Here is a 14,474-nt window from a genome sequence, read left to right on the forward strand (position 1 = left end):
CTTTTGATATTATAGCTGTAAAAAGTGAGACCTCTGCAGCAGCAGTGTTCTCACTGTGCTCAGATAAAGAAAGCTGCAGCAAAAGCTTAATCCTGAACTAATTCTGCAAACTCTTACAATCTCAGCAGTCCATCATGTTCCAGAGCATTTCTCCCGACTTTCAGTGTTGAAGTCCAGCAGAGTAACGTAATCCAGTCTACTGAGAGCTAAACTGTGATAAGAAGTATGATAAACTGGGCCTCCATTCAAAGACCCTTCAGCTGTGAGTGAGCTCCATCTAATGGTTGGATTTGTTAGTGACAGCTAAACCTTATTTCCCTGGCATTCAGTGTTCAATCTATACTTTGAATATAAGATATAGAACTAATACAAATAACTGTAATTCTAAATTAGTAAGACAAGAAACATGTTTGTCATGTATGATTTATTTAAAGGCTCATCAGGTCCACATCAGGCACAGGTAGACACGACAGTGCAGGACGCTGTGGTCAATTACAGCTCAAGGGTTCCTTGTCTGTGTCAGCCCAGGACAAACTACACCTGAGCTTCATCCACTGACTAAGTCCTGATATGATCGCTCCTTCTATCACAGGTCCAAGTCAAACCCAAACTTCCCCCAGGCAGCATGCTGTATCAGCTATTCACTGACATCCAGCAGGACTAAAATAGTGCTGGGATCATTCTCGGGTTTCTGGGTTTATAGTTTTGTCAGGTGCAGTGTCAGCATGTTTTAAGACTGGCTGTAGGAGCCAAAGTGTGATACAAAAAGTTCCTTATGGCAAAATGTAAAGAAGAAGAACATCAGGAAGGCAGGAAATGATCATTACAGTAAACAATGTGTGTGACAAACAAAAGGAGGCTGAAGGTTTACTCAGCTTTGTATAAAACAGCATCAGATCATTTACAGCTTGCTGGTTTGACATCAAGTGCTTCAGATTCAAATTTAGTGTGTAAGATTTAGTGGTATCTAGCAGTCAAGTTACAGATTGCAACCAGCTCGCCTCACCCTCCCCTTCTGTGCAAGTAGAAAAAACTACAGTTCTAGGCTGCTAGAGAAATGACAGACTTTGATGTAAAGTCCCACTCCCTCTGTGTATAAAATGGGCTCATTCTACGGCAACATGATCACAATTCCTATTTTCAGCTGATTATACATTAATGAAAACATACTTATTTCCATTTCAGCCATATTCTGGTCATAATTGCCCACAAATCTTGCACACTGAGCCTTTAATTCCCATATTAAATACAGTCCAACGTAGCTCAACAGGAAAATAAACAGCACAAAAAGTGGCTATATTGCAAAATCATTATTATAAAATTCAGATGCCATGTTCCACATAGCAGTTCTGTTTGGCAGGAAAATCCCCAAATTTAAAATATTGAGTGTAAATCCGGGTGCGAGTTAACACACCGTATGTTGCAATCCTCGAGCATATAGGCCAGAGTGTGTGGGTGAGCACATACAGGGCTACACCAAGGCATTGTTGCATAATATGTCCAATTAAAATAAGGCATTAAGTTAGACATTTAGACAATGACATCTTCAGTACAGCAGGGACACACTGTGGAAATCATCATCATCATTATTACAATGATAACAGTGCCATTTTCAGCAGGAAGGCAAACATAGAAACTGCTGACAAATACAAACTTCTTGTGAGTTTCTTTTTCTGCTTTCAAATAAGCTGTAGGTCTGTAAAGACAAACTGAGTTTGGTCTTTCCGTGTCCAAAGTGCTCCTCAGTACACCAGGTACTTGAGTTCAGAGTAGATGAGTGGAAACATGACCGTGCAGGCTCGGTACAGGATGGCTCCGCTCTTAAATAAAGCTCGAGGTTTGGTGAGCCATGACTCGGACTTGAAGTTGAAGTAGATTGCGTACAGTGCCACCGCAAAGAAGTGTCCGATGAGGGTCATGGGTTTGGGTGTCAACCTGGTTAAAAAATAAATAAAACATTGAATGTCAACAGAATGTTAAATCTCTTAATTATTCTCTTAATTAGTGAGTTTTAGCAAAGGAAGAAGAAAAGAAAAGAGTAAAAGAAGCTGACCTGGCTCGGTATGAAGGTAACAAAAACACCTCTAAAGCTCACAAATTAACACTAATACCTTGTTGTTAATCTGTGCAAAATCCAAAGTGTAAAAACAACAAGTTGTGGGTTAGCCGGGGGTTACATGCCGAACTATTTCTAGTCACAGTAACACCCTGGAGTGGAGCCTTATCGTCAATGGGAGGTTGCCAGCAGAAGAGATGAGATCAAGGCGTGAGTTTCAGAGGTATGCCGAGTTTGGACAGAGCCAAGCTAGCATTTTCCCTGTTTCCATTCTCATGCTAAACTAAGATATGGTTTTATATTTAGATGACAGGCATGAGAGGGATGTCAATCTTTTCATCTAAATCTAACCAAGAAAGCAAACATGCGTTTTCCAAAATGTCAAACTATACCATCAACCCAAGCCAGCTTTCCATCATGCCATATTAGAGACATTCTGCCTATCCCATGTTACTGTGGAGGATATTATTTAATGCTTACACTGAGAGGAGTCCAATAGGGCCCGCAACGCACTGTCCGCCAAGCTTGAAGTACTGGAAACAGGCTCTTCTCAGCTCATGAAGAGAATCTGGTCAGCACAAAAACAGACGGAAACAAAATGACCATTACATGTTGTTTGGAATGATTGCAGATTTTGACTTTTGCTCTTATTGAATGCAAAATAATAACCATGTCTGATCCCCTGTCATAGTTTTCTGTGTGTTATTAGATGCAGAGGCAGGCAGAGACTCACTGTCGGTGGCTGAAAACAGCTCATACAGGGCCTGGGCCAACACATTCACCACGAAAGAATGTGATGACTTGCGTTCCCAGTGGAATTTTTTCTTTGCCTATTGACAAGAAAAAAAGCAGAGTGTAATATTGCACACTGGTCTGCAGTCTCTCACACACTGCAGAGGGAATAATAGGACAACTGTGATGCAGTAGAGGCTCCAAATATAGCTTCTATAATCCCTGATTTTATACAGTTTTAATGTGAGGGTCTGTCAATCCTGATGAAGTCTATGAATTGTTGACATGAAGATGGTCAGGTCTTTTGTGTGTGTTCACCTGCAGCATGGCCCCGTCGTCGTACAGATCTGGAATGTTTTGGAGCAGATTTCTCCAGATGCGAACGTCGTTGAGAGCCACACTCATCCCTCCTCCCGTCAGAGGATGCCTCATGTTGTACGCATCGCCCAGGAGAAGCACGCCTGCGAACGACAGACTGCTGTTTGTCTCACATCCAAAATACATGACCAGTTGTTGTAATCCTCCAATTAGTGCCAAACACAGTGAATGACGCGTGGAAGACAACTTTAAGTGTTTCTCTGTGCTTTTATTTCTGATGTTTTGACAGTTCAAACCTGGTGGTAATGTTAAAGTCTGTCAGCGCTCATTACTTCAACAGAGCGCACTAGTGTTACAACAACACCACCCACATAAAAACTGAATTCAAACTAAATCGAATTTAAAGGGACAGTTCCACATTTTGGGGAATTATGTAGTGTCATGTCTGTGCACTACATATGAGGCTAGCTAGCTTAGCTTAGCACAAGTAGTGGAAACAAAGGAAACCTTTAGCCTGGTTATACCAGCACATGTGAAGCTTAATAATTATCACATTCTGTTTTATTTGTTTGATCCAAGGGTGCCCAAACAAACTGAAACCCTAACCTTAACCCCTATTGTACTATCTGCATTTCACACAAAATAAAAAAGCATGAACAGAGATGTAGAATTTATATATTTTCTTTTCTTTCATTTCATTTTCGTCGCTGGGCCAAATCGAACCATATGCAAGGCCAACTTTGGCCCACAAGCCACACTTTGCACAGCCCTGGTTTGATCGACCAAAAAACAAAATGTAGAAACTACAACTTGACTTTTTAAAATTGATTTATTACTAAATAAATAGTACTAATAAAATAAATAAATGAACCCAGACTAATTGCAAATGAGTGGACAGTAAGCAAAGCTCTTTAACTTGTTTCATCTTACAGTAATGACCGAAGTGATGCACTACACTTTCCAAGACATGCACTGTACACAAGCTGAAATCAGTTCGATATATTCCCTCTGGCCAGCTCTAACAACACGGCAGTCAATAGCACTTCAGTACCTGGCTTGTTGACAGGGGAAGGAGGGAGGAAGCTGGCAGGCATGGACCTGAGTCGATCGTTCTGCAGGGCCACCATGAAAGGCTCCTTTAAATGCTCTGAAGGAAAGAGAGAAAGAGAGAGCGCAGGCGGTCCATCACTCAGCTGCCTCTGTGGATGAAAACCCAAAGGTGCATGCTGGGCACATGCACACAAAAAAGCCTTTTCTTTTGGTGTCTGATTGTACATTTATCAATACATCAGTGTGACTGACTCCGCCGCTTCAGCTGGACCTCTGTCAAGGTTAGCGGAGCTGGTGCTTTGATACGGTGGCTTTGATATTTCAGCTGAATAGCAGAGCGCACCATGAATGTCAAATCTTTCAACTGTAGCTCCCTTGGCCGTACAGACAACAGCGCAGGCAGAGGTCTGGATATATGATCTTCCTGCCATGACATCTGGCATCACAGCTTCATGAAAAAGTTGACTTTCAAAAAAATGCATCATTTATCACACTACAGGGATTCTACCTCAGACCAAAGGTCGCTTTCCATTATTGATAATTAGAAGAATAAAGCCTCAGAGATGTCTTCAAAATGAAGCTCTCGTATGTCTTCTACCTGGCAGCTGTGGCTGGATCTTCTCAGCCATGTACTCTGAGAGGTTGCGAGGCATCTCCCCCCTGATGTCCACAAGCACTCTGGTTTGTGTGGAGGAGATCTGGTAGATGAGCACCGGGCTCGGGTTGGCAAGGACCAGCTCAGCGTGGTTGGCTTTAAACTGGGGACAGTCCTGGAGAGAAGCACAGTGATGACTCAGAAATGAAGGTAACATATCCCTGAAGCACTGCTGTCCTGATTCCAGGGACTGACAGACATGTATCCAAATTCAAATGTCTGACCAACAGCCCAAAATATATTAGGATATTAGGAAAGATTCACATTTAAGGGTAATTTTAGACAATGTTTGGACTGAAATGACTGATCAATCATTAAGATATTCGTTGATCATAACTGTTTCAGCTTTGAAAGAATTCAGTGTAATGCTAACTATGATCCCTGGTGGTCTTTACCTTCATAAGGCATCCAACAAAGTGAGAGGAGGTGTGAGCTTTCCCAGACACCAGACTCTTTCTGAATTTGGAGAAACAGCCATCGGCCACAACAGTCAGTGATGCGTGGATTTCCTGCAGGACACACACACACTCACACAGTCACCATACACCCTCTGCAATAAATACTTTAATTAAATAGATGTGTTTCCATGAGCTGGGGGGCAGATGAAAAGTGGAATATAAAGTTCTGCAGGTACTGTTTCCTTTCCTCACCTTGATGTCTCCAGTTTCTTTATCTTTGTACTGGAGTCCGGTTACACAGCCGTCCTCTTCCAGCAAAGTGTTCACCGTGCCTTCTATGAATGTGACACTGGGGGGCGCAATTTACACAGTTAGGAGACATCATCGTCACATGCCAGTGAAGCAAAGGTTACAGGAAAAGGTAACTACTGATAATTAATGCCTATTTGATGTGTCAGAATGCTACATTTTGATTGTAAATCAAAGTAAAAACATTCACCACTCTTAAAATATAATAATAAAATATAGTTCCAGAGCTACGATGATGATTTAAGATCCAGCTCCGGAAGAAAAAAGCCAGTTGATCTTAAGTTGAGATTTTCTTTGTCAAACTAGTCGTGTAGTGGAGGCAGCCACCACATTTTAAATGAAACTTCTGATCTTTGTCCCCATTTGGCATTTGGACTCTTAATTATGACTCTGCTCACTTTGGCTCAGCCAGCGCAGCTCTCCTCAGGCCCATGATGAATCGACCGTGATGGAAAGCGCGTCCACACTGGATGTTTTCATCGGCCTGAGGGTAAGGGATCTCCACTTCTGCGCTGCTCTCCATGTCATGGATCACATAGCCGTTGACCAGGTGGGCATCCAGACCCTCCACTGTACCTGAAGGCAAACGCATGCAACAGGTTACAGGTTTCAGAGCACACATTCATTATTCACCTGTCTGCTGCTTATGTAGGATCAAGTGCATGAAGACAAAATGGAAGCAGGGTTAAAAAATACTAATGGAAGAGTGCAACATGCTACAGTACTGTTGTCCATCCTTGTACCAAAGGTGGTCATGATACCAGAATTTTTTGATGAGGTAAGTCAAGTATAAAAAAACAATACTTGATAACTCAATACCACAGAAAAAGAAAAAGTTAAATGCACCAAAATAGGAACATAGATAATGATTTTCCTATTCTTTGTTTCATTTGTGCTGCCTTGGATTGAAAATCTGATTGTAGATCTGTTTTTATGGCTGCAGTACTTTCAATACCATTGAATGATTATATTGTTTTAAGTACATGATATCAAAATGATATGAGGTATTGATACTGCCTACAAACTTGCTTGTACCTATTGCTTTTACTCATCCTTAAATTCCACTTAATATCAGAAAAATTAGTTCATGTGAGCAGATTTAACCCATTAACACACTATATGCAGCTTTTCCCCTCGAGTTGCTATAAAGTTGGAAAAAATATGTCATAAATATGTACTTAAATATGTTCCAGCTACCTGATATGATAAAATATATTAAAGGAGGGTTTTTTTGTCATAGCAGAGTAGGGTGTAGTCAGTGTGAAGTCATTACTGATTAGCTCAGAGATATTTATGGAACTCTTCATGAGTAATGATTGAGTTCACTGACTAAACTAATGTGCTGGAAAAATAGTTTGAGGCACACTGAATCTGCTCAAATAGATGTTTTCAATTTACACTAATTTAGTCAAGATTGATTCATCTGACGGCTTAATGACATAATCGGTGATTTGTTTTGGATGTGAGATTTGAAGAATAATAATGGAACTGATGTGAAAATATCAGAAACGCTGAAATGTCTTCATCACAAATAAAAAGCCATCATATCTCATACTGCATCTCCTCCTCAAATCTATGTACATCATGAATATGACATCAAAGCAGCCACTCAAAACTTTGTTTCAAAAAACATAACTTGTCATACGTAGGACTGAATAAGCTGTAATCAGTTTTTGAGGAGTTTAATACTAAAAAGTAATCATCTGATCTGTTTCATCAGTACTGTGTGGCTCAGGTTTGATTGACAGCAAACAGTTGTCACTAGACATAAACATAGCTGCGTCTGATTGGTGGACACAAATATGTAAGGTCACCTTTTCCATCTGAGCCCTGCCCACTTCAAACCAGTGCTAGGAACAGAAGCAAAAGAAAAAACACACAAATGAACATGTGAAGTACACACAACTGTGTCTAATTTGTAGTGTGTGTTGTGTTCATCACCCCTAGTAAGAAGAAAATGTGTTTTTAGGTCCTTCAACTAAGAAAATATTATGTAAAAGGCTTCACTGTGAGGCAGAGGTCCAGAATAAAGTGTCCGATCAGAGAGCACTGATCACTGACCTTGCAGTCCCAGCTCTCTGAGTGCTCTGTATCCTCCAGGCTGCAGCAGCTCCCCCACTATCCTGTCAGGTTCCTTCAGGTCTCTCTCCACCACCGTCACCCTCCTCCCGTCCCGGGCTAGTACGGCCGCCATAGCTGAGCCCAGGACTCCGGCCCCGACTATTACCACATCTGCCTCCGGGGCCACTGAGGAGCCACTATCTGAGGTACTCTGTGAGGGAGAGGACTTTACATCCACTCTCTTCCTTGTTCTACGGCTCTGGAAATGACATAGTGGAGAGAAACATTACATTACAGTGTAAAGTCCAAACTGTAGGGCAAACACAGAGAAATGTATGTCATACGTGATCATGATCAGCCTCTGATTTGAGCTGCACATGAATATTTAAAGTGCTTTAGTTCAGAAAGGCTTAAATAAAACTTAATATAATAATAAAGATAATAAGACAGATTTTCAGAGAAGCTCCCAGTATAAACAAAATAAACACATATAATAAATTACTTTAATCAAATGGAAGAAAAAAAACACAATGTCTAGTTTTCATTCTTTTATCTGTCTGCCATTATTCCTCTCTCACAATAAATTCAGCATGTATCCAGATGAGCCGTCTTACCTTTTTACAGCTGCCCTCTCCTTTCTCGCTGCTCTGCGTTGAACTCTGGGGGATGAAGTTGTTGAGAACAGGTACGAAAGACAGCAGGCTCAGAGGTAAGTGAAGCACCTGAGAGACTCTGAGCTTCTGGTCATGAAAGTACCTGACATATGAGAGCAGCAGCCCGGCTGTCAGAAACAAAGCTGCGGCCATCACAAGCTCTTTGGGAGCAAAAGTCAAGACTGTGTGAGACTTTTTATAAAGATATGTGAAGCTCGCTATTCCCAGGAAAGTCCACATCATGTAAATATATGTTAAGGTCAAAGCACAGGTGAGAAATATATATTTTTTAGGCTGACAAAAATCTATATAAAAAAAAACTGCAATAAAAATAATTCTTCTTCTTTGGATTTTGTTTCTCATGTGCTCCAAAACAAAATGTTACCTTATGAACGATAACTGTCCTTAGACAGAGGAGAGATGCTGCTGAATATATTATGATAATGAGAAACACGGACTACTTCGGATTTGGTGGTTTGTCATCCCGCCTCCTCTACAGCTCAACCCTCCAATCAGAAGTGACGTGACAGTGAGCAGAGCTCACGCTATCCACCGATTGGACAGCCGCGCAGACAATGGGCATCCCGCCTGCCGCTGATTGGACAGTCGGCTGGCAGCCTGGTAGTATGATGTGATGTCAGTGGAAAGGTGCGTTTCTATGACGGCCTGAATGAGAAGGAGACCTGCTGCAAAGATGCCTCATGTATGACAGACACATCACTCTGTGGCGTAAACTCAGAGGTTACCATGAATCTCGCGCTTTGCCTTGAGAAGACAAGCTGTTACCATGGCAACTAAAGTTGTGCACACTGACTAATACTCACTAGAAAAGGTGCAGAGTGAGAGCTCCTTACTATGTCTGTGTATCAACATCCCGACTATGAAAAGTTCAAATACTGTAAAGAGTTTTCATGGAAAATGTATCATGCTAAAAAAAAAAAAAGAAGAAGAAGTCTGAATCAGTGTTGAAGCTGTGGTGAAGAAAATGCAACTCACTCATTTTCTTTCCTGCCCAGAACTAAGAAACTAATTGCAACCAGTTATAACCTTAAATATTTAGAATTAAACAAGCAGTCAGACCAAAAGTTATTTTAGTTATGACACCACCTGAACTAACTCTGACAAAACTTCTCTTCAAAATCTGAAGTTAACAATACTTGGATTTTATCAGAAACCATCATTCCAAATATAAAGGACGATGCAATAAAATGTTTCGATAATGAAGTCAACAATTAAAAAATATATAGACGGGTGTATCATTAGACATGGGCTGGATATAGTAACACATCTTTTGTGAGGTGATACTCAAAATAGTGTGAATTTTATTTTGTTATTATATATGATTATGGATGTGACAGTTTTTTTCATTTTATATGATTTTTTTTATTGTTTGTGTTACAGCAAAATAAGTAAAGATTGTAAGATTGTAGAAACTATGTATAACAATATTTATAAATTGAATTATTCAATAGATAAAAGTCTGTGTGGGCTTGAACTGTATAAAGAGAAACATGGCTTCATTGTGACAATGGAAAATGTTTTATTACACATGAACATGAGTCATCAGCTAACATGACAATCTCCTCTCAGTGTACTGTATTGTTACATCATCATCCACATGATATGTTAGCAGCACCACAGATATACTGATGGACACAGTCTGTACTGAATTTATCTGTCAGTTAGTCTGCTAATATATTTCCCCTCTCTACTCAACATCTGTATTTGGACTTTATTAGTTAAACAACTGCAAACAAGTGCAATTCTTAATTAAGTGGAAATAATAATAAAGAGCTCTGCCTTTCTAACACGGTTTCAGCTTCTACTTTAACAGGTTTTCATGTGCTGACACAGGAGATCAATGCTTTTACTATATGTAATGATTGAAGATGGATTCATATTTTTCTTGCTTTCCTGATGTGACCTTCGGCTCACCTTTCTGCGTGATGAAAGCCTGAGGAAACAAAACACACAACATTATGTATCTGACACCGTCATCTCACGTTTACTATAGATTTCTATTCAGTTTATTAAGCAGGCAGTATATACACTGATAACCTCTTGGGCAGAAACACACAGAGAGAAGTGCAAATACAACTCTGACTGGCCAAAAAGAAGCGTTCACAAAGACTGAATAGTCTTACCTCCATTTCCTCTAATGTGGCAGAGCCTTCCTCTACTTTCTGTCCAATCCCATGACTGAAGCTTGAGTATCGCTCCTATTGAAATCACCAAACATAAAGAAGTCATGTCTCCTAACAATACTGTACCTGAAAATGAAAGTCTACTTAACAGTGAGTTTCAGTTAGCTGCACACATACCTTCACCATGCCAGTGATGAGTCCGTCCTCAATAATGCGAATGGCATGGCGGAGTCCTCTAGCAAACGCGTCCATGGCTCCGATGTGAGCGATGAACAGGTCCTCCAGGTCTGTGGACTCTCTGCGCACCTTAGCATCAAAGTTCAGACCTCCTGGCTGCAAGCCACCTTGTTCAACGATGGTCTGCAGGAGATTAGATACTAAAGAATAACTATATTCCTGTATCCCTGTTTATCTAAACTCAACTTGTACAATCTTTACAAAAACATGTTAATCTGTGTACATTTTTATAGGTCAGAGTGTCCTATATGAATATTAAAGCTGCAAGGAGTCACTCCAGTCAGCAGCCTCCTTATTAAGATTCTTCACTGCCACAGAACGCAGATGGGGAATTTTAGTGGACAAGCTCTCATGAACCCTCTGTACACTACCTGTCCAGCATAAAACAGCAGAAGGACAAAGTTCATATGTACCTCACGTACACCACATACATTCACCATATGCTTCTGGCCATATGGTGAATGTACGGATTGTACGTGACCCTAAATCCTGGGTCTTCAACACATTTAACACATTAACATGAATCCACCATATTCATAGATAAATCAGCATATTCATAGAGTATAATGTAATATACAAATAAAACCCTGTGCAATCACATGAGCTAGCACTAAAAAAGTAATAACTGGTATCGGGCCACAGCTTCCTCTGAAATACAATTGGCAACGTGATAAACGAGAACGACAGACTTCTGCTCATTTCTATAAACAGATACCTGCATACAAATGGAGACAGGTTCCCAGACTGCATTTCAATCATGTCACCTCTTTTACTCTCTTCACAGATTGCTGCAATACAGATTGAAACCACAACACTACTGGTGCAAAAATCTTGGTCCGTACAGACTCTGCATTCATATACAGATACCTGTTATAGAGATTATTGCAGGCCCAGTTAAATTTGCAACACACCTGCTCCACGTCTGTATCATCTGCAATGCCCTTGGCCTGAAAACTGTTGAAGACCCCTGCTCAAAATGAAAGCTAATGTTGCTCTGTATCTGCTGGATGCATAAACAGGCACGTGTTTCAAATGCTAGCATGTTCAGAATATCAACTTCATACAGTGATTATAATGTTGTTGTTATGAACATTTGCTGAGTACATAAGCAACTAATTTTCATACTTATGCAACAGTATTTACTTTACAAACAGGGTTGCCAATAAATTCCTGCTACAAATGAAAGAAACAATCTTACCTTCATGACCAAGGTGGTGTTCCTGATGTCCATGGGGAACTGGTCTGTGTCCCACCCTAGGTCTGGAGAACCAGTGTTTGAGTCAACTGAACCCAGCATGCCAAACCTGTCCACCAATGACACAGAATGCAACACCGTCACAGTGCTAAAGTTGGCTCTGTGGATGCGACACGGCAACAGTGTTGATTTAGAGATTAAGTTCAATGTTTGGTAACAGTTGAGATGTCTCACGCAGAGGCCATGACAACATCGTGTTCGTATGAGTGTCCTGCCAGGGTGGTGTGGTTGGGCTCGATGTTCAACTTGAAGTGACTCTCCAGTCCATAATGTTTGAGGAATCCTATAACACTCATAGCATCTATAGAAGGAAAGAGTGACACATAAAATGCATCCTTAAGACTGTCACATAAAAAAACTGAATGTTGAATTTAAAGCTTACCATAGTCATACTGGTGTTTGCAGGGCTCCTTTGGCTTGGGCTCAATAAGAAACTGACACTTCAACCCGATCTTCTCTTTGTACTCTGGTGACAAATGAACACACATGAAACTGAAAGTGTGACACATCCTGACCAAAACTCAGATTAAGCCCATATTCAGTCACACACTTACGGACAGCCATTTTGAAGAAGTTGGCCATGTGCTTCAGTTCAGCAGCAACATCAGTATTATAGATGGAAAGGAAACCTTCCCGCCCTCCCCAGAACACTGAGGATACAATGATACAATGAAAAAACATCAGTGCTTCACTGAAGAAGAACAGGAATATTTTAAACGAGGTGACACTATCAAGTCATACCGAAATTTTCTGCACCAAGCTTCTTGGCAACATCGAGCCCCTTTTTAACCTGTGCACCAGCGTAGGCCAGAACATGACAGTCAGGGTTGGTGGCTGCACCATTCATGTACCTGTCACATCAATAAAATGTTTACATTACAACTTTTTCCCATGGTAAACTTTCAGAATAAAATACTAACCTTGGGTGGGCAAAGAGATTGCAGGTGACCCACAGCACCTTGATTCCAGTCTGGCTCTGCAGCTCGAGAGCCAGGTCTGTTATTTCATCCAGATTCCTGTTGGACTCCTCCAGAGTGGAGCCCTCAGGAGCCATATCCCTGTGGAAAACATAGATAGGCATTGTTCACATGTAACATCAAATACGTTACGTTTCATTACTTTTAAATAATATTATATATGTATCTATTGTGGCAAGACAAGTCCACTGATCATTTTCTTGCTGGCACTAGTAGATAAAATAATACTTTCTATAACCCATTATCAGTTGAAATCTCAAAAAGTTGGTTACCTGTCGTGAAATGTATAATATTTCACCTGTGAAAACAGGCAGAGGTCACAAATTAAACATAGTATAACTAACAGTCAGTGAATGTAATCGACTGTGTTTAACTGTGACTGTCATTGTAAAATGGAGGTGATTTCCTCACACCAAGCTTGGTGAAAAACTCAAAAGCAGCCCGAAGTCGCAGCTTAGCTGCTTCCATAGGAGTTCCTTCATTCCAGGGTCGGTGGAGGGTTGGAGACCCAAAAGGATCAGCACCTAAGAAACACAAAAAAAGGAAATAAGAGAAAAACATCACATCCTTAGAAACAAATAACTCTGTTTATTTAAAATAAGATTATGAAATGATGGAGTCTACTGTTTATTCACTGACTAAAACCTGAACCTCAGTACTGGGTCAGATGTGACAGTACCAGTTCCACAGAAGGAGTGCCAGTAGCAGACTGAGAACCTCAGCCAGTCCTCCATCGTCTTCCCCATCAGCACCTGCACACAGGAACACTGATCTCTGACCAGCAGCCTCACATGACACCAACTGTGCATTCAATCACGTGACTTAAACAAGTTGTACTATGTATCCTAATGCACACATTACATGTTAATGTTAACCTACCTCTTCTGCATGGTAGTGTTTGAAGCACATGACATCTCCTGCTCCAGCACTGGGTACATATGGGATCTTGGGAATGCCTGTGCAGCAGACATGTTACGTAATATTCAAGGATTAAAGACCTCCACGTGATGTGGATCATATTATTTTTATGCCTTACTGTAGACAGCTGTTTCAGACATCTGTATTAACCTATTAACCCTACTATAACCTACAGAAGAAGTGGTTCCTGTGTCATCTACTACACAAACAGACGTGTCTGCAGAACTTCAACGCGGCCTTCATTGTTTTCAGCTCGCTGCACAGTGGACTTTATGTCCACAACAAACAAACACATACAGACACAGACACTGCAAACAAAAACCTCGGAGCACTGAAGTAACGTGATTTACCCGTGAAGAACTCCTCCTGCGCTGCCATGTCTAGATCACAACTTGTACGAGTCTTGACAGCAGGCTGCAACTTTGTCCACGACCACTTCCTCCAGAGAAGACAGTGCAGTTCTCTGTTTGACCACAAGGTGTCACTAAACCCCTTCAAAACAAACCTCGGTCCTTGTCCCTGCACTGGGAGCAGCAGTCAGTGTGTTTGATTAGTTTGCATTGTGAGTATTTGTTAGAAATTTACAGTGACATGAGACATTTTCATTCAGCTACCATCCCATGCAATATATATAGAATTATGAAACTACATTTGATTAGCCTCATCATTTTCATTAAATAAAAAAATCTAAATGGTGTGATTAAAGAAGTG

At 40.8% G+C, this 14,474-nt stretch overlaps 2 protein-coding genes across 2 annotated transcripts; both read right to left on the minus strand.

The window, feature by feature from the left end:
* Positions 1–409: 409 nt before the first annotated feature.
* On the minus strand, positions 410–8,656 carry sqlea (squalene epoxidase a). The gene is made up of 11 exons (XM_010740083.3): positions 8,194–8,656; positions 7,580–7,838; positions 5,917–6,094; positions 5,462–5,558; positions 5,207–5,320; positions 4,755–4,926; positions 4,158–4,253; positions 3,107–3,249; positions 2,790–2,886; positions 2,537–2,624; positions 410–1,935 (listed from the first exon to the last, which is right to left on the minus strand). The coding sequence occupies exons 1-11, from the start codon at positions 8,593–8,595 to the stop codon at positions 1,743–1,745; spliced, it is 1,839 nt and encodes a 612-aa protein (XP_010738385.3). The 5' UTR covers positions 8,596–8,656; the 3' UTR covers positions 410–1,742.
* Positions 8,657–9,748: 1,092 nt separating this feature from the next.
* LOC104926266 (xylose isomerase) lies at positions 9,749–14,244 on the minus strand. The gene is made up of 14 exons (XM_010740080.3): positions 14,114–14,244; positions 13,725–13,801; positions 13,525–13,597; positions 13,257–13,369; positions 13,118–13,143; positions 12,789–12,926; positions 12,610–12,719; positions 12,423–12,518; positions 12,251–12,334; positions 12,043–12,169; positions 11,812–11,917; positions 10,554–10,736; positions 10,377–10,451; positions 9,749–10,186 (listed from the first exon to the last, which is right to left on the minus strand). Exons 1-14 carry the CDS (start codon positions 14,139–14,141, stop codon positions 10,103–10,105), a joined length of 1,320 nt encoding a protein of 439 aa, XP_010738382.2. The 5' UTR covers positions 14,142–14,244; the 3' UTR covers positions 9,749–10,102.
* Positions 14,245–14,474: the final 230 nt, after the last annotated feature.

The sequence above is a fragment of the Larimichthys crocea genome, chromosome XIII (assembly GCF_000972845.2).
Source record: "Larimichthys crocea isolate SSNF chromosome XIII, L_crocea_2.0, whole genome shotgun sequence".
In the NCBI taxonomy this organism is placed as follows: domain Eukaryota; kingdom Metazoa; phylum Chordata; class Actinopteri; family Sciaenidae; genus Larimichthys; species Larimichthys crocea.

Coding starts and splice junctions, on each gene's coding strand:
- sqlea (XM_010740083.3), bottom strand. CDS start 8,595: ATGAGAAACAAAATCCAAAGAAGAAGAATTATTTTTATTGCAGTTTTT. Junction 7,839..8,193: donor GAGAGGGCAGCTGTAAAAAG/GTAAGACGGCTC, acceptor TGTCATTTCCAG/AGCCGTAGAACAAGGAAGAG. Junction 2,625..2,789: donor GCTGTTTTCAGCCACCGACA/GTGAGTCTCTGC, acceptor TGTGCTGACCAG/ATTCTCTTCATGAGCTGAGA.
- LOC104926266 (XM_010740080.3), bottom strand. CDS start 14,141: ATGGCAGCGCAGGAGGAGTTCTTCACGG. Junction 13,370..13,524: donor GCACTCCTTCTGTGGAACTG/GTACTGTCACAT, acceptor TGTGTTTCTTAG/GTGCTGATCCTTTTGGGTCT. Junction 12,335..12,422: donor CTTCTTCAAAATGGCTGTCC/GTAAGTGTGTGA, acceptor ATTTGTCACCAG/AGTACAAAGAGAAGATCGGG.